Source organism: Somniosus microcephalus, chromosome 1 (assembly GCF_052327205.1).
Source record: "Somniosus microcephalus isolate GS21.2 chromosome 1, FLI_Smic_1.0, whole genome shotgun sequence".
Classification (NCBI taxonomy): domain Eukaryota; kingdom Metazoa; phylum Chordata; class Chondrichthyes; order Squaliformes; family Somniosidae; genus Somniosus; species Somniosus microcephalus.
In genome coordinates, this window is record NC_140987.1 from 224,866,616 (window position 1) to 224,879,748 (window position 13,133).

At 51.4% G+C, this 13,133-nt stretch overlaps 1 protein-coding gene across 1 annotated transcript in view; it reads right to left on the minus strand.

Moving 5' to 3' along the window:
* The window catches only part of LOC147124642 (transmembrane protease serine 11C-like), a 62,010-nt gene that overhangs the window by 23,362 nt on the left and 25,515 nt on the right, over window positions 1-13,133 (minus strand). The window contains exon 4 of the mRNA XM_085982952.1: window positions 12,091-12,356. Coding sequence (XP_085839078.1) covers window positions 12,091-12,356 — 266 coding nt within the window. The remainder of the gene's footprint in view (window positions 1-12,090; window positions 12,357-13,133) is intronic.

Here is a 13,133-nt window from a genome sequence, read left to right on the forward strand (position 1 = left end):
GGAACAGCAGCCATTTTGGACACCTCCAGCCACATGGGGATCATGGACGCCGCCATCTTGGACGACAGCCGGGACGCAGCAGGCCCCCAACACCACCTCATCTGCTACCCGCAGCGACACACCGACCCCTACGCTGGCCTCCGTTACGCTGGACCAAGCGAGACCGCACCAGCTGGCCCGGTCCACAATGGACATTAAGGTAAATGGTCACGAAACAATCTGCCTTTTTGACTCTGGGAGCACGGAGAGCTTCATCCACCCCGACACGGTGCGGCGTTGCTCTCTCCCAGTCCTGCCCGCGCACCAGCAGATTTCTATGGCCTCTGAGTCCCAGTCGGCGGACATTGGCGGCTACTGCGTGGTGACACTCATAGTAGACGGGACTGTGTACGATAATTTTAAACTTCTGGTCCTGCCCCACCTCTGCGCTGCCGTTCTACTGTGGTTAGATTTTCAGGGCCACCTTAAAAGTGTTACGATGGCGTACGGTGGACCCCTCCCCCGACTCACAGTCCGCAGCCAGCAGCTTCCAAATTGCCCGCTGCGCACCAGGTGCAACCTCTCCACACTCAGAGTCACCCCCCCCCCCCACTGTTTGCTAACCTCACCCCCGACTGTAAGCCCATCGCCACAAAGAGCAGGCGATACAGTGCCGGGGACAGGGTTTTCATTAAAACCGAAGTGGAGCAGCTCCTGAAGGAGGGGATTATTGAGGGCAGCACCAGCCCCTGGCGAGCCCAGGTTGTGGTCGTTAAGACCCACAAGAAGCAGCGCCTGGTCATCGACTACAGCCAGACAATAAATCGCTACACCCTGCTGGACGCTTACCCACTCCCCCGTATAGCTGATATGGTCAACCAGATCGCGCAGTACCGCGTCTTCTCGACCATTGACCTGAAATCAGCGTACCACCAGCTCCCTATCCGCCCTGAGGACCACCAGTATACTGCCTTTGAGGCAAACGGCCGCCTCTATCACTTCCTTAGGGTTCCCTTTGGCGTCACCAACGGGGTCTCCGTCTTCCAAAGGGAGATGGACCGGATGGTCGATCAAAATGCGTTGCAGGCCACCTTCCCATATCTGGACAATGTGACCATCTGCGGCCATGACTTGCAGGACCATGACGCAAACCTCGAAAAATTCCTCTGCACCGCCAAACTCCTCAACCTGACGTATAACAAGGAGAAGTGCATATTCCGCACAACCCGCCTCGCCATCCTTGGCTGTGTTGTGGAACACGGAGTCATCGGTCTCGACCCCGACCGGATGCGTCCCCTTATGGAACTCCCACTGCCCCACTGCCTCAAGGCCCTGAAGAGGTGCCTAGGGTTTTTCTCTTATTACGCCCAGTGGGTCCCCTACTATGCGGACAAGGCCCGTCCGCTGATCAAGTCCACCTCTTTTCCCGTGATGGCAGAGGCCCGCTTAGCCTTCCACCGTATCAAGGAAGACATTGCCAAAGCCACCATGCACGCAGTGGACGAATCCATCCCCTTCCAGGTGGAAAGCGACGCGTCCGACTTTGCCCTGGCCGCTACCCTTAATCAGGCAGGGAGACCCATGGCCTTCTTTTCACGAACCCTCCAGGGCCCGGAGACCAGACACTCCGCTGTTGAGACGGAGGCCCAGGCTATTGTGGAGGCTGTGCGTCATTGGAGGCACTACCTGGCCGGAAAACGATTTACCCTGCTCACTGACCAGCGTTCAGTTGCTTTTATGTTTAACAACAAGCAGAGGGGCAAAATCAAAAACGACAAGATCTTGAGGTGGAGAATCGAACTTTCCACCTACAATTACGAGATCTTGTACTGGCCCGGGAAGCTCAATGAACCCCCGGATGCTCTATCACGTGGCACCTGCGCCAGCGCGCAGATCGATAGACTGCGGGCCCTCCACAATGACCTCTGCCACCCGGGGGTCACCAGGTTCTTCCACTTCATCAAGGCCCGCAACCTGCCTTACTCCATTGAGGAGGTCAGGACCATGACCAGGAACTGCCAAGTCTGCGCTGAGTGCAAACCGCACTTTTATAGACCAGACAGGGCTCACCTGATAAAAGCCACTCGCCCCTTCGAGCGCCTGAGCGTTGATTTTAAAGGGCCTCTCCCCTCCTCTGACCGCAATGTGTACTTCCTCAACATTATTGATGAGTACTCCCGTTTCCCGTTCGCCATCCCCTGTCTGGACATGACCAGTGCCACGGTCATTAAATGTCTGAACGACCTCTTCACCCTGTTCAGTTTCCCCAGCTATATCCATAGCGACCGAGGCTCATCGTTTATGAGCGACGAACTCCGTCAGTACCTGCTCGCTAGGGGTATTGCCACAAGCAGGACCACCAGTTACAACCCCCGGGGGAACGGACAGGTGGAAAGAGAGAATGCGACAGTTTGGAAGGCCGCCCTGCTAGACTTAAAGTCTAGGGGCCTTCCGACCTCCCGCTGGCAGGAGGTGCTCCCCGATGCGCTCCACTCTATTCGGTCACTGCTCTGCACTGCCACTAACGCCACCCCTCATGAGAAAATGTTTGTCTTCCCAAGGAAGTCCACATCGGGGACATCGCTACTGCCATGGCTGACGTCCCCAGGGCCGGTCCTACTGCGAAGACACGTGAGGACCCATAAAACGGACCCCCTGGTCGAGAGGGTCGACCTTCTCCACGCCAACCCCCAGTATGCTTACATTGCGTACCCGGACGGGCGGGAGGACACAGTCTCCATACGAGACCTCGCACCCTCGGGGGCCGCAGTAACCCACTACCCACTACCACCCCCCCCCCACGACCCGATATCCAGCCCCAGCAGACGGCAGGCCTGGGCCCTGCGACCCGCTCGACACCTACGAGGACTACACACCAGTGCCCCAGCCTATGCGGGACTCGACGCCGGAAGCTTCACTACCCTTGCCGTCGCCACATCGATCACAGCGGCAGACAAGACCTCCGGAGAGACTCCAATACACTAACTTTTAATACACTTCACCCCGCCGGACTCATTTTTAAACAAGGGGTGAATGTGGTAAACCACTGTTTGTATTCCACTGTGTACATGCCTGTACATGTCTCGGCTGACTCCTCCCACGAGTCCAGGTATAAAGGTGACTGCTCCACAGTCCCTCTGTATTCTGGACCGGTCGACCACTCGAGGCACACCTTCATTCTCTTGTTAATAAAAGCCTGTTAATTACTCGCTTAATCTCAGTCTTTTGAGTTATTGATAGCGCATCAATGTTCAGAGAATGGAGGAGTCCATCTCCAAAATGAGCATCACCATGTCGCAGGCGATGGTGACGATGTGCTGTTCCATGGAAAGGATGACCACCTGCAAAGAGCAGCAAATGCGCCACTCACATGAGCACATACTAGCTGTGGATAACAGATGGCAGGTGCTCATAGACCTCCTCCCAAGGAGGAATGTAAACATTGACTTGGGCCTTCATCACCCCACTGCTGTGCAGCAAGGTGCTCGCCAGCTTCTTGTTAGCAGGGAAGTGCAGATGACCCATGAGAGGGATGATGGTGAGAGGGGACATGGAAGTGGGGGCTCTTCTCAAAGTGATCACACTTCTCCCCCATTGCCTCCCCTTCATAAGAACATAAGAACATAAGAAGTAGGAGCAGGAGTAGGCCATACGGCCCCTCGGGCCTGCTCCGCCATTCAATAGGATCATGGCTGATCCGAATCTAGACTCACGTCCACTTCCCTGCCCTCTCCCCGTAACCCCTAATTCCCTTATCTGCTAGGAAACTGTCTATCTCCATTTTAAATTTATTTAATGTTGCAGCTTCCACAGCTCTCTGGGGTAGCAAATTCCATAGATTTACTACCCTCTGAGTGAAGAAGTTTCTCCTCATCTCAGTTTTGAAAGGGCAGCCCCTTATTCTTAGATTATGCCCTGTGCCAAAACAAACGGCTGTGACGTGCCTGAACGACTATCGACCTGTCGCACTCACACCCATCATAATGAAGTGTTTCGAGAGACTGGTCTTAGCCCACATCAAAGCCAGTGTTCCTGCCTCTCTTGACCAACACCAGTTTGCCTATCGTGCAAACAGATCAACGGAGGATGCAATCACAACTGCTCTACACTCGGCACTGAATCACCTAGATGGTAAGGAGACCTACATCAGAATGCTGTTCATAGACTACAGCTCAGCATTCAACACTATCGTCCCCAACAAGCTGGCCACCAAACTTCAAACTCTTGGCCTGAACACTTCCCTCTGCAACTGGACCCTGGACTTCCTAACAAACAGACCCCAGTCTGTCAAACTAGGTAACCACACCTCCACCCCCCCTGACCCTGAACACGGGGGCCCCACAAGGATGTGTGCTGAGCCCCCTCCTCTACTCCCTCTTCACCCACGACTGTGTGGCTGTTAATGGTTCCAACACCATCATCAAGTTTGCGGATGACACCACGGTAGTAGGCCAGATCACCAACAACGATGAGTCAGCCTACAGGGAGGAGGTCCAGCATCTCGTGAAGTGGTGCGCCGATAACAACCTGGCCCTTAACGCCAAGAAAACAAAAGAAATCATTGTGGACTTCAGGAAGTCCAAAGGCGGAAGTCACACCCCCATCCACATCAATGGGGCTGTGGTGGAAAGGGTGGACAGCTTTAAGTTCCTCGGAGTCCACATCACGGAAGACCTCTCCTAGTCCCTCAACACCTCCTCTCTGGTGAAGAAGGCCCAGCAGCGCCTATATTTCCTAAGGAGGCTGAAGGGATGTAATCTGTCACCCTTGATCCTCTCTAACTTTTACCGCTGCACTATAGAGAGCATCCTGACAAACTGTGTCACAATATGGTATGGCAGCTGTAGCTACTATGACCGGAAAGCCCTGCAGCAGGTAGTCAAAACTGCCCAACGCATTACCGGCACCCGGCTACCGACCATAGAGCACATATACCAGAAACACTGTCTACGGAGGTCACGGTCCATCATCAAAGACCCTACCCACCCCAGCCACAGTCTATTCGCCCTCCTGCCATCTGGGAGACGCTACAGATGCATTCGCACCCGTACGACCAGATTTAGGAACAGCTTCTTTCCCAGGGCTGTCATCCTACTGAACTCCACAAATAAACTCTAAAGCCTGCACATCTGCCAATGCACTTTATTATGGTTATATTTATGTTAATATACTACAAGCCAAATGTATGTTGAATGTTTAAATGTCTTAATCCAAATGTACACTCTCGGGAGCCGCAAGCCTACATTTCGTTGTACTGCACTTGTGCACTAACAATGACAATAAAAGATGATTTGATTTGATTTGATTTGAGTTCTAGTCTCACCCATCAGTGGAAACATCCTCCCCGCATTCACCCGATCAAGCCCCCTCACAATCTTATATGTTTCGATAAGATCGCCCCTCATTCTTCTGAACTCCAATGAGTAGAGTCCCAACCTACTCAACCTTTCCTCATACGTCAACCCCCTCATCTCCAGAATCAACCGAGTGAACCTTCTCTGAACCGCCTCGAGAGCAAGTATATCTTTTCTTAAATATGGAAACCAAAACTGCACGCAGTATTCCAGGTATGTCCTCACCAATACCCTGTATAACTGCAGCAAGACTTCCCTGTTTTTATACCCCATCCCCCTTGCAATAAAAGCCAAGATTCCATTGGCCTTCCTGATCACCTGCTGCACCTGCATACTAACTTTTTGGCCTAGAAATTGGGTATAGCCCCGCTTGAGGCGTTAGAACTGGCGCTGCGCAAAGTTTATAGCCAGACGAAACTTATCGCCGCCTGGCGCGATATTGCGTTGCAGCACCCCTAAAGGGGATTGAGGCGTGAATTCAGGTGTTACACGGGACTCCTAAGGCGCTAATCTTCCGGCGCAACCCAATATCGGAGCGGACGGGCGCAGCGCAGGTGCTCTCTATTACTGATGACCACGAGACTTCCAGGCGCCGGCCAGCTCTTAAAGGGGTGGGTCAGTCAGCTTCAGCATCCACACTCTTCGCCTTGCAGGCCTCAGAATCGGCGCAGGCCCTTCTCTGGCGCTAAAAACTTGGACCAGATGGAGAAGGTGAGACAGAGAGCAGAGCGCTTCACCAATGAGGCTCTGGAGCAATTGGTGGCCGCAGTGGAGCGCCGGCGAGATGTTCTCTACCCAGACAATGGCACGAGGCCGAATCATAAGGACTACCGACGAGCTTGGAGGGATGTATGCCAGAGGGTCAACTCCAGCAGCATGGTGACCAGGAGCCCTGTCCAATGCAGAAAGAAATTCAACGACCTCACTCGGGTTGTGAGGGTGAGTGTTGTTTCTGCATCCCTTCATTTGCACCTGACTTTATGGCTACAGGGTGGGCTGTGCCCCATTGGCCATCTGCCAGCAAGCACCCATGGCCCTTTCTGGGCACACACATGCACATTTGACTCACGGCATCATGTAAGGGCTCTTGCACCATGGGGGGTATGAGATGATCACTCAGGGCATCATGTAAGGGCTCTTCCACCATGGGGGGCATGAGATGATCACTCAGGGCATCATGTAACATAACTTCCCCTCCTTTCCCCTGCAGTCCAAGCTGGCGAGGATTGGCAAAGACCAGCTTCGCACCGGTGGAGGACCTCCACAAGTGGTCACTCTCACGGATCTCGAGGAGGGAGTCCACCAGATTCTTGGAGGACATCTGAGTGGTCCTGTAACCACTGCAGCTGCCGGCCCCATTGTCGACAGCGATGGTAAGGTTCTCACCTTTTACAACTGTCTCCTTCCACTTGTTCCCCCCGTCAGCATGCTTTCTCACTGTGGACCCATGTCATAGCCTTGCCGCAATCTAGCATCCCTTGCTGCCAAGCTGTCCTTTTGCTAAAGCCACTCTTCCTCCTCCCTGCTTTCAGATGCTGCATCACCAGCTCGGGAGCTGGGCCCTCAAGCGGCCAGTGCCAGTGCCTCCGAAGGCTCAATGAGAAAATTAGGCCTAGAAATTCAGTTGCGTTTGCGCCCACTTATTGGCTATAAAGTGGTTTGCGCCTGAAGTTTTTTATCGCCCGAAATTCAGATGGACCCTAACATCGGCGTTAGCCGGTAGCGCTGCGCCGGCACCGATGATGTCATCGGTGTGCGCAGCGCCCCGGTTGCAATGCTATTCCGGCCCGATGGCCAAATTCAGTTGCGGCCGCCTCGCCCGTGGCAGCCGCAAACAGCGTTTGTGAAACGGGGTCTTGCAGCTCCGAAAGGCCGGCGCATAAAGGTGGAGCGGCGGCCGGCCGCTTTCCCGGCGGCCGCCTGCCCGCACCTCCCTCCCCGGACTCCTGCACCACCCCCCCACGGCATTGATGTCTGAGTCCCGCGAGCCCGGCACTTCTCCGTGGTGCCGGGCTCATTTGCCGGGGGAATCCACCGGCGATCTGACGGCTGCAGGCAGCTCCTCCTTAAGAGAAGGAGGAGGCCTGCAGTACCCCAGCCTGCCGCACCGCATCGGGTGCCGCAGCGGGAGCTGGACGCCTGAAAGTGACATTCATCGCCCCTAGCGAGGTGGCCAAACCCTGCAATAGCGCCCGCCGCCATCTTGGCCCGTCGCAACTGAATTTTAGGCGGGCGCTACGGGAATCCTGGCGACCGCAAAATTTCGGGCGCAAAATACCTGGCGGGGCCATACCGAATTTCTAGGCCTTACTGTCCAACAGAAGGTCAGCAACTCTCTCCAGCAACGATCAGAATGGCCAGCCCAAATGGCTGCAGCTTTTATACTAGTGCTGTCCCCTTTAAATAGCGCCCCCCGAGTCCGAGAAGGGCCTGGGAACGCTCCATCCAACTGTCACTAATAGCGCCAGGCGAAAAGGTTGCGGGCGCCACCGAATATCCGGTCCGGGGCGCCAAAAAGGCGTTGCACACTGAAATGACGTCATGATCTGCCTGCGCCCGTGGGCGAGCAAAAAGAGTTAGCGTGGCGCTAAAAGGATACTCAATGTGGGAGGTGGCGCTATATTCACTGCGCCCGCCCGAAAATTGGGTAATGCCCCAATTCTCGGGCTCTTTAGGCGCTAATCGCTGGCGCTACCAACTGAATTTCTAGGCCTTTGTGTTTCATGCACCAGAACACCCAGATCCCTTTGTACTGTAGCACTTTGCAGTTTCTCTCCATTTAGATAATAACTTGCTCTTTGATTTTTTTCTGCCAAAGTGCATAACCTCACACTTTCCAACATTATATTGCATCTGCCAAATCTCTGCCCACTCACTTAGCCTGTCTATGTCCTTTTGCAAGTTTTTTATGTCATCCTCACTCATTGCTTTCCCTCCCATCTTTGTATCGTCGGCAAACTTGGATATGTTGCACTCGGTCCCTTCCTCCAAATCGTTAATATAGATTGTAAAGAGTTGAGGTCCCAGCACTGACCCCTGCGGAACACCACTAGTTACTGATTGCCAGCCCGAGAACGAACCATTTATCCCAACTCTTTGTTTTCTGTTAGATAGCCAATCTTCCACCCATGCCAGTATATTACCCCCAATCCCGTGATTTCTTATCTTGATCAGTAATCTTTTGTGTGGAACCTTGTCAAATGCCTTTTGGAAGTCCAAATACACCATATCCACTGGTTCCCCTTTATCCACCCTGTATGTTACATCCTCAAAGAATTCGAGCAAATTTTTCAAACATGACTTCCCCTTCATAAAACCATGCTGACTCTGTCCTATTAAATTATGTTTATCCAAATGCTCTGTTACTGTTTCCTTAATAATGGACTCCAACATTTTGCCAACCACAGATGTTAGGCTAACTGGTCTATAGTTCAGTCAGAACCCCAGATGCTTCCTCGGATTGCGATGGCCGAGTCTACCCCTGCACCGTGGCAGGAGGAGCAGACTTTGGCGGGGCCATCACTGGCTCCAAAACCCAGAGGACGTCGCCAGAAGTGTTTATGCAGTCGCAGCCGGGAAATGAGCAGCCTGCCTCTACCTCTGCTGAAGCCACAGTGGGTGCACCTCATAGAAGCACTCGGAAAAGAAAAATGACACAAATGTAGATTCACAAAGGTAAGCGCATGGGTGTATCAAAAATGTTAGTGCTAAGTTTCAGTTGTTTTGATTTCACACATAAATATTTTTCTTTGCACCACTTTCAGATCTTGTCCATTTTTGCCTCAAACCTTAGAAGTGGCTTTGTCAATTGGAGTAAATGGTGACACATTACTTAACCTCGAGCATTGGGGCTTTGGGTGAGAGGAATGGATTTGTCATTGTAGGGATGCTTTAAGGTGTTGTTGCAGGGGGCAAATTAGTACAGCATGTGGCAGCCATGTGGCTGAATTGGAGCAAGTTAAGTAAATCTGGCCATGATGAGGCCATCCCAAGCAATGTGCGCCACTGCAGGTGGCATCTGCATCTCAGATTCATCCTCCTCTTGTCTTCCACTTGCTCGGCCTCCTCCTCTGCCGAAGAGGCTGTGTGCTGTGCGCCTTGCTCCTCCTGCAGCTCCAATCCTCGCTGCTGCGCTATGTTGTGCAGCACGCAGCAGACAATGATGATTCTGGAGACCCTGGCTGGTGTGTACTGAAGGGCTCCTCCAGAATTGTCAAGGAACATAAGAAGAACATAAGAACATAAGAAACAGGAGCAGGAGTAGGCCAGTTGGCCCCTCGAGCCTGTTCCGCCATTTAATAAGATCATGGTTGATCCAATCTTGGCCTCAACACCACTTTCCCGCTCTCTCCCCATACCCCAGGAATCTGAAGCACATCTTCAGCATGCCTATTGCTTGTTCTATGACACATCTGATGGAGATGTGGCTCTCATTATAATGCTCCTCAGCCGAGGAGCGTTATAATGAGAGCCACATCTCCACCAGATGTGTCATAGAACAAGGGATGTCATGAGCCATGTCTTTAGTGGATAACCCTTGTCTCCAAGCAGCCAGCCGTTAAGTCTGTTTGGAGGTGCGAAGAGTTGAGGGAGGGTGGACTGGCGCAGCACGAAAGAGTCATGACAGCTGCCAGGGACTCTGGCGCACACATGCATGATCATCTTTTTATGGTTGCAGACGAGCTGCACATTGAGGGAATGGAAGCCCTTGCGGTTCACAAACACTCCTGGGTGATGATGGTATGCTTTCATGGCCACATGTGTGCAGTTGATGATGCCCTGCACCTGTGGGAAGTCAGCCAGAGCTGCAAAGCCAAGCGTCCATTGAGTAACACTGGCTTCATCAGAGGCAAAGTTGAATAATTGGCTGACTTGTGAAACATGGCATTGGTCACCTGGGTGATGCATCTGTGTGCGGCCAACTGCGAGATCCTGCAAATGTCCACTGCAGATCTCTGGAAGGAGCCTGAGGCGAAGAAATGGAGGGCGGTGGTGACTTTGACAGTCACTGGTAAGGAGTGTCCACCAGGACCTCTGGGCAGCAGGTCTTGTTCCACCAAGCTACAAATGTCTGCGATGACCTGGCACAATAGCCTGAGCCTCCTGAAGCACTGCTGCTCAGTCATGTTGATGAAGCTCATCCTCTGCCTATATACCCTGTGTTGGGGGTATCGCCTCTGGTGCGCTTCAGCCCTGTGGTGCCCCCCCCCTTTCCTGTGGAGCATCAGGTCGTTGAGGAGAAGGCTGCTGTTGTGGTTGCTGCTGGTGCTGCTGGTGTGGTTGGTGTTGTTGGTGGTGCGGCTCATCTTGGTCTGATTCTGAGGACCAAGGTGAGACAGTATAAGCGGCACCCATGCTGATATCATAGATGACAGGTCAAGTAGTGACCACAGGGCCAGTCCCTCAATGATGTAATTCTGACTAGCAATGTGCTGAGAGTGGTTTCCGAGGTTGCAGAAATAACCTGCAAAGTTCAGAAACCTAAATCTGTGCACAAAATGGAGTCAGCAAGAGCCTTTCCCTTAGGCAACTAATGAAGTATAAGGTGTGTGTATTTACGTGGTTTTCCCAGCTGTCAATTAATGCCCTCGCACAATGGTCACTGAGCTTCTGCCTTCCCTTCATAGGTGAGGTTCCCGAGCTGTGTGCTTCCCGTGCTCATGCCGTTACATTCAGTTAAATGCAGTTAAAAGCCCTCATAAGGGTCTGATAACAAACATTTAATGAGTTGAATTAGGTCGCCCGCCTCTCCCGATCGGGTCCGTGGCACACTGGGAAACGCACCTAAGTTAAAGGCGCGAGGAGGCGGGAGGACGGCGGGCTCCCGACACGCTGCCTATTTCCGCAATTTTTACAGTTGATCAGCCTCCAAACCTGCATGCACGGCAACGGGAAAATTCCGGCCATAGTTTACTTAACTGGTAGGGTTTGGATGGACACATACCTGTCACAGGACTGCAGAATTAAGGGAATTATTAAGGGAATCAAGGGATATGGGGATAGTGCAAGAAAGTGGAGTTGAGGTAGAAGATCAGCCATGATCTTACTGAATGGCGGAACAGGCTTGAAGGGCCATATGACCTACTCCTGCTCCTATTTCTTATGTTCTTATGAATCCACTTCCAAATCTTAAAATTATAGAATTGAGCAAATCTGGGTTATAGCAAAATGACCTAATAATGCCATTTTGGATTTTTGTGTCGAGCTTCATGTTCATCATTGTCCCAACGTGCTAAAATATTTTGTTTCTATGCTAAAAAACCTATAAAAATGTTTGTACCATTAAAAACCTTGTGCAGGGAGTGCACTTCCTATCCAGAAGCCTTGCTTCCTGTTGTCACCTTTTTTTAGGTCACACTTTTCTGTCAACATTTACCATTGCTAATTGTTATGTCAATATTTCCCATTATATTTTGCTGTGTCTGGTTCTGGTGTCCTTGTGGAATGAGTTTCTTAAGTTTCTCTCCCAACTCCGTTTCTATCTTGCATATAAAAGAAAAACACACTCGTCAATTGACCACAGGCAACGCCATAGAGTGGTTACTGGTAAGTGTAACAAGGGGATAGGATACTCAAACTGATGATGATTTATCGTATCTGACACATCTGCTGTACTTAAAGCAGGAAATAAACACTAAAATATTAACAGCTGTGAAAAGATGAGAAAAACAGCAGTTCTAGCTACATTGCAGAAAAGTAGAACTATTCAATTGACAGCAGAATAAAGCCAAAGTTGCAGTTTAGCAAAAAATCTAACCTTCATAGGCAAGCGTCCCCCATCCTGTGATTGTGCAGCTTTGGCCAGCAAAGAGGACTTTGCTACTCGATGGGAGACAAACTGGCCGGATGAAGTCATTGAAGACGAGAGGGGAAGAAAGCTCCAGTACTGCGATGTCATTGTTAAAGTTAATTGGAATGCTATAGTTGGGATGGGTCTGGATTCTTCTGATGGTTCTAGATGTACCTTGTTCAACAAAAACTGATCCCATGTAAGCTGTCCAGATTGAAGGATTGCCATGTGCACTTTAAACAAACATGAATATACATAATGTCAATCACACTGAGAACATTTATGTTCAACCTCTATCTCCTGTTCAACCCTCAGCTAACCCTCTGCCTCTACATCCTCTCCATCACAAAGGCTGCTAAATGCCACAGCACCATGGTACAGGAGGTCATTTATGTGGTGGAGAATGAAAAGGAATGTCGAAGCGGTCAGGGACAGTATAGCCATGGGGATAGATATTTTTCTCTGCAGCTGCAACTGAGAGTTTTGAAGGTTGTGTTGTCTGCCCGGTGCCAGGGTTAAGGACACCTCCTCATGGCTGGAGAGGAAATTGAAGTGGGAATGGGGAGGATCCAGTTGTCGTGGTCCACGTAGAAACCAATGACATGGGTAGAACTAGGAATAAGGTTCTGCTGAGGGAGCTAGGGTCCAAATTAATAAGCAGAAACTCAAAGGTAATAATCTCTGGATTACTACCTGAGCCACGCGCAAATTGGCAAAGGGTCATACAGATCAGAGAGTTAAATGTGTGGCTCAAAGAGTGGTGTGGGAGTCAAGGGTTTCAATTCAATGGGCACTGACACCAGTTCTGGGGAAAGAGGAAGATATTCCTTTGGGACAGGCTCCACTTAACCCAGGCAGGGACCAGTGTCCCTGGCGAATTGAATAAGTAGGGCTGTAGATAGGGCCTTAAACTAAAAAGGCGGGGGAGTGTTCAGGTGAAGGGAAATTTAGAAAGCTAAAGAGGAAAGTCAAGGCCATAGAGCAGTGTAGCGATTTGGGTAAAGATAAGC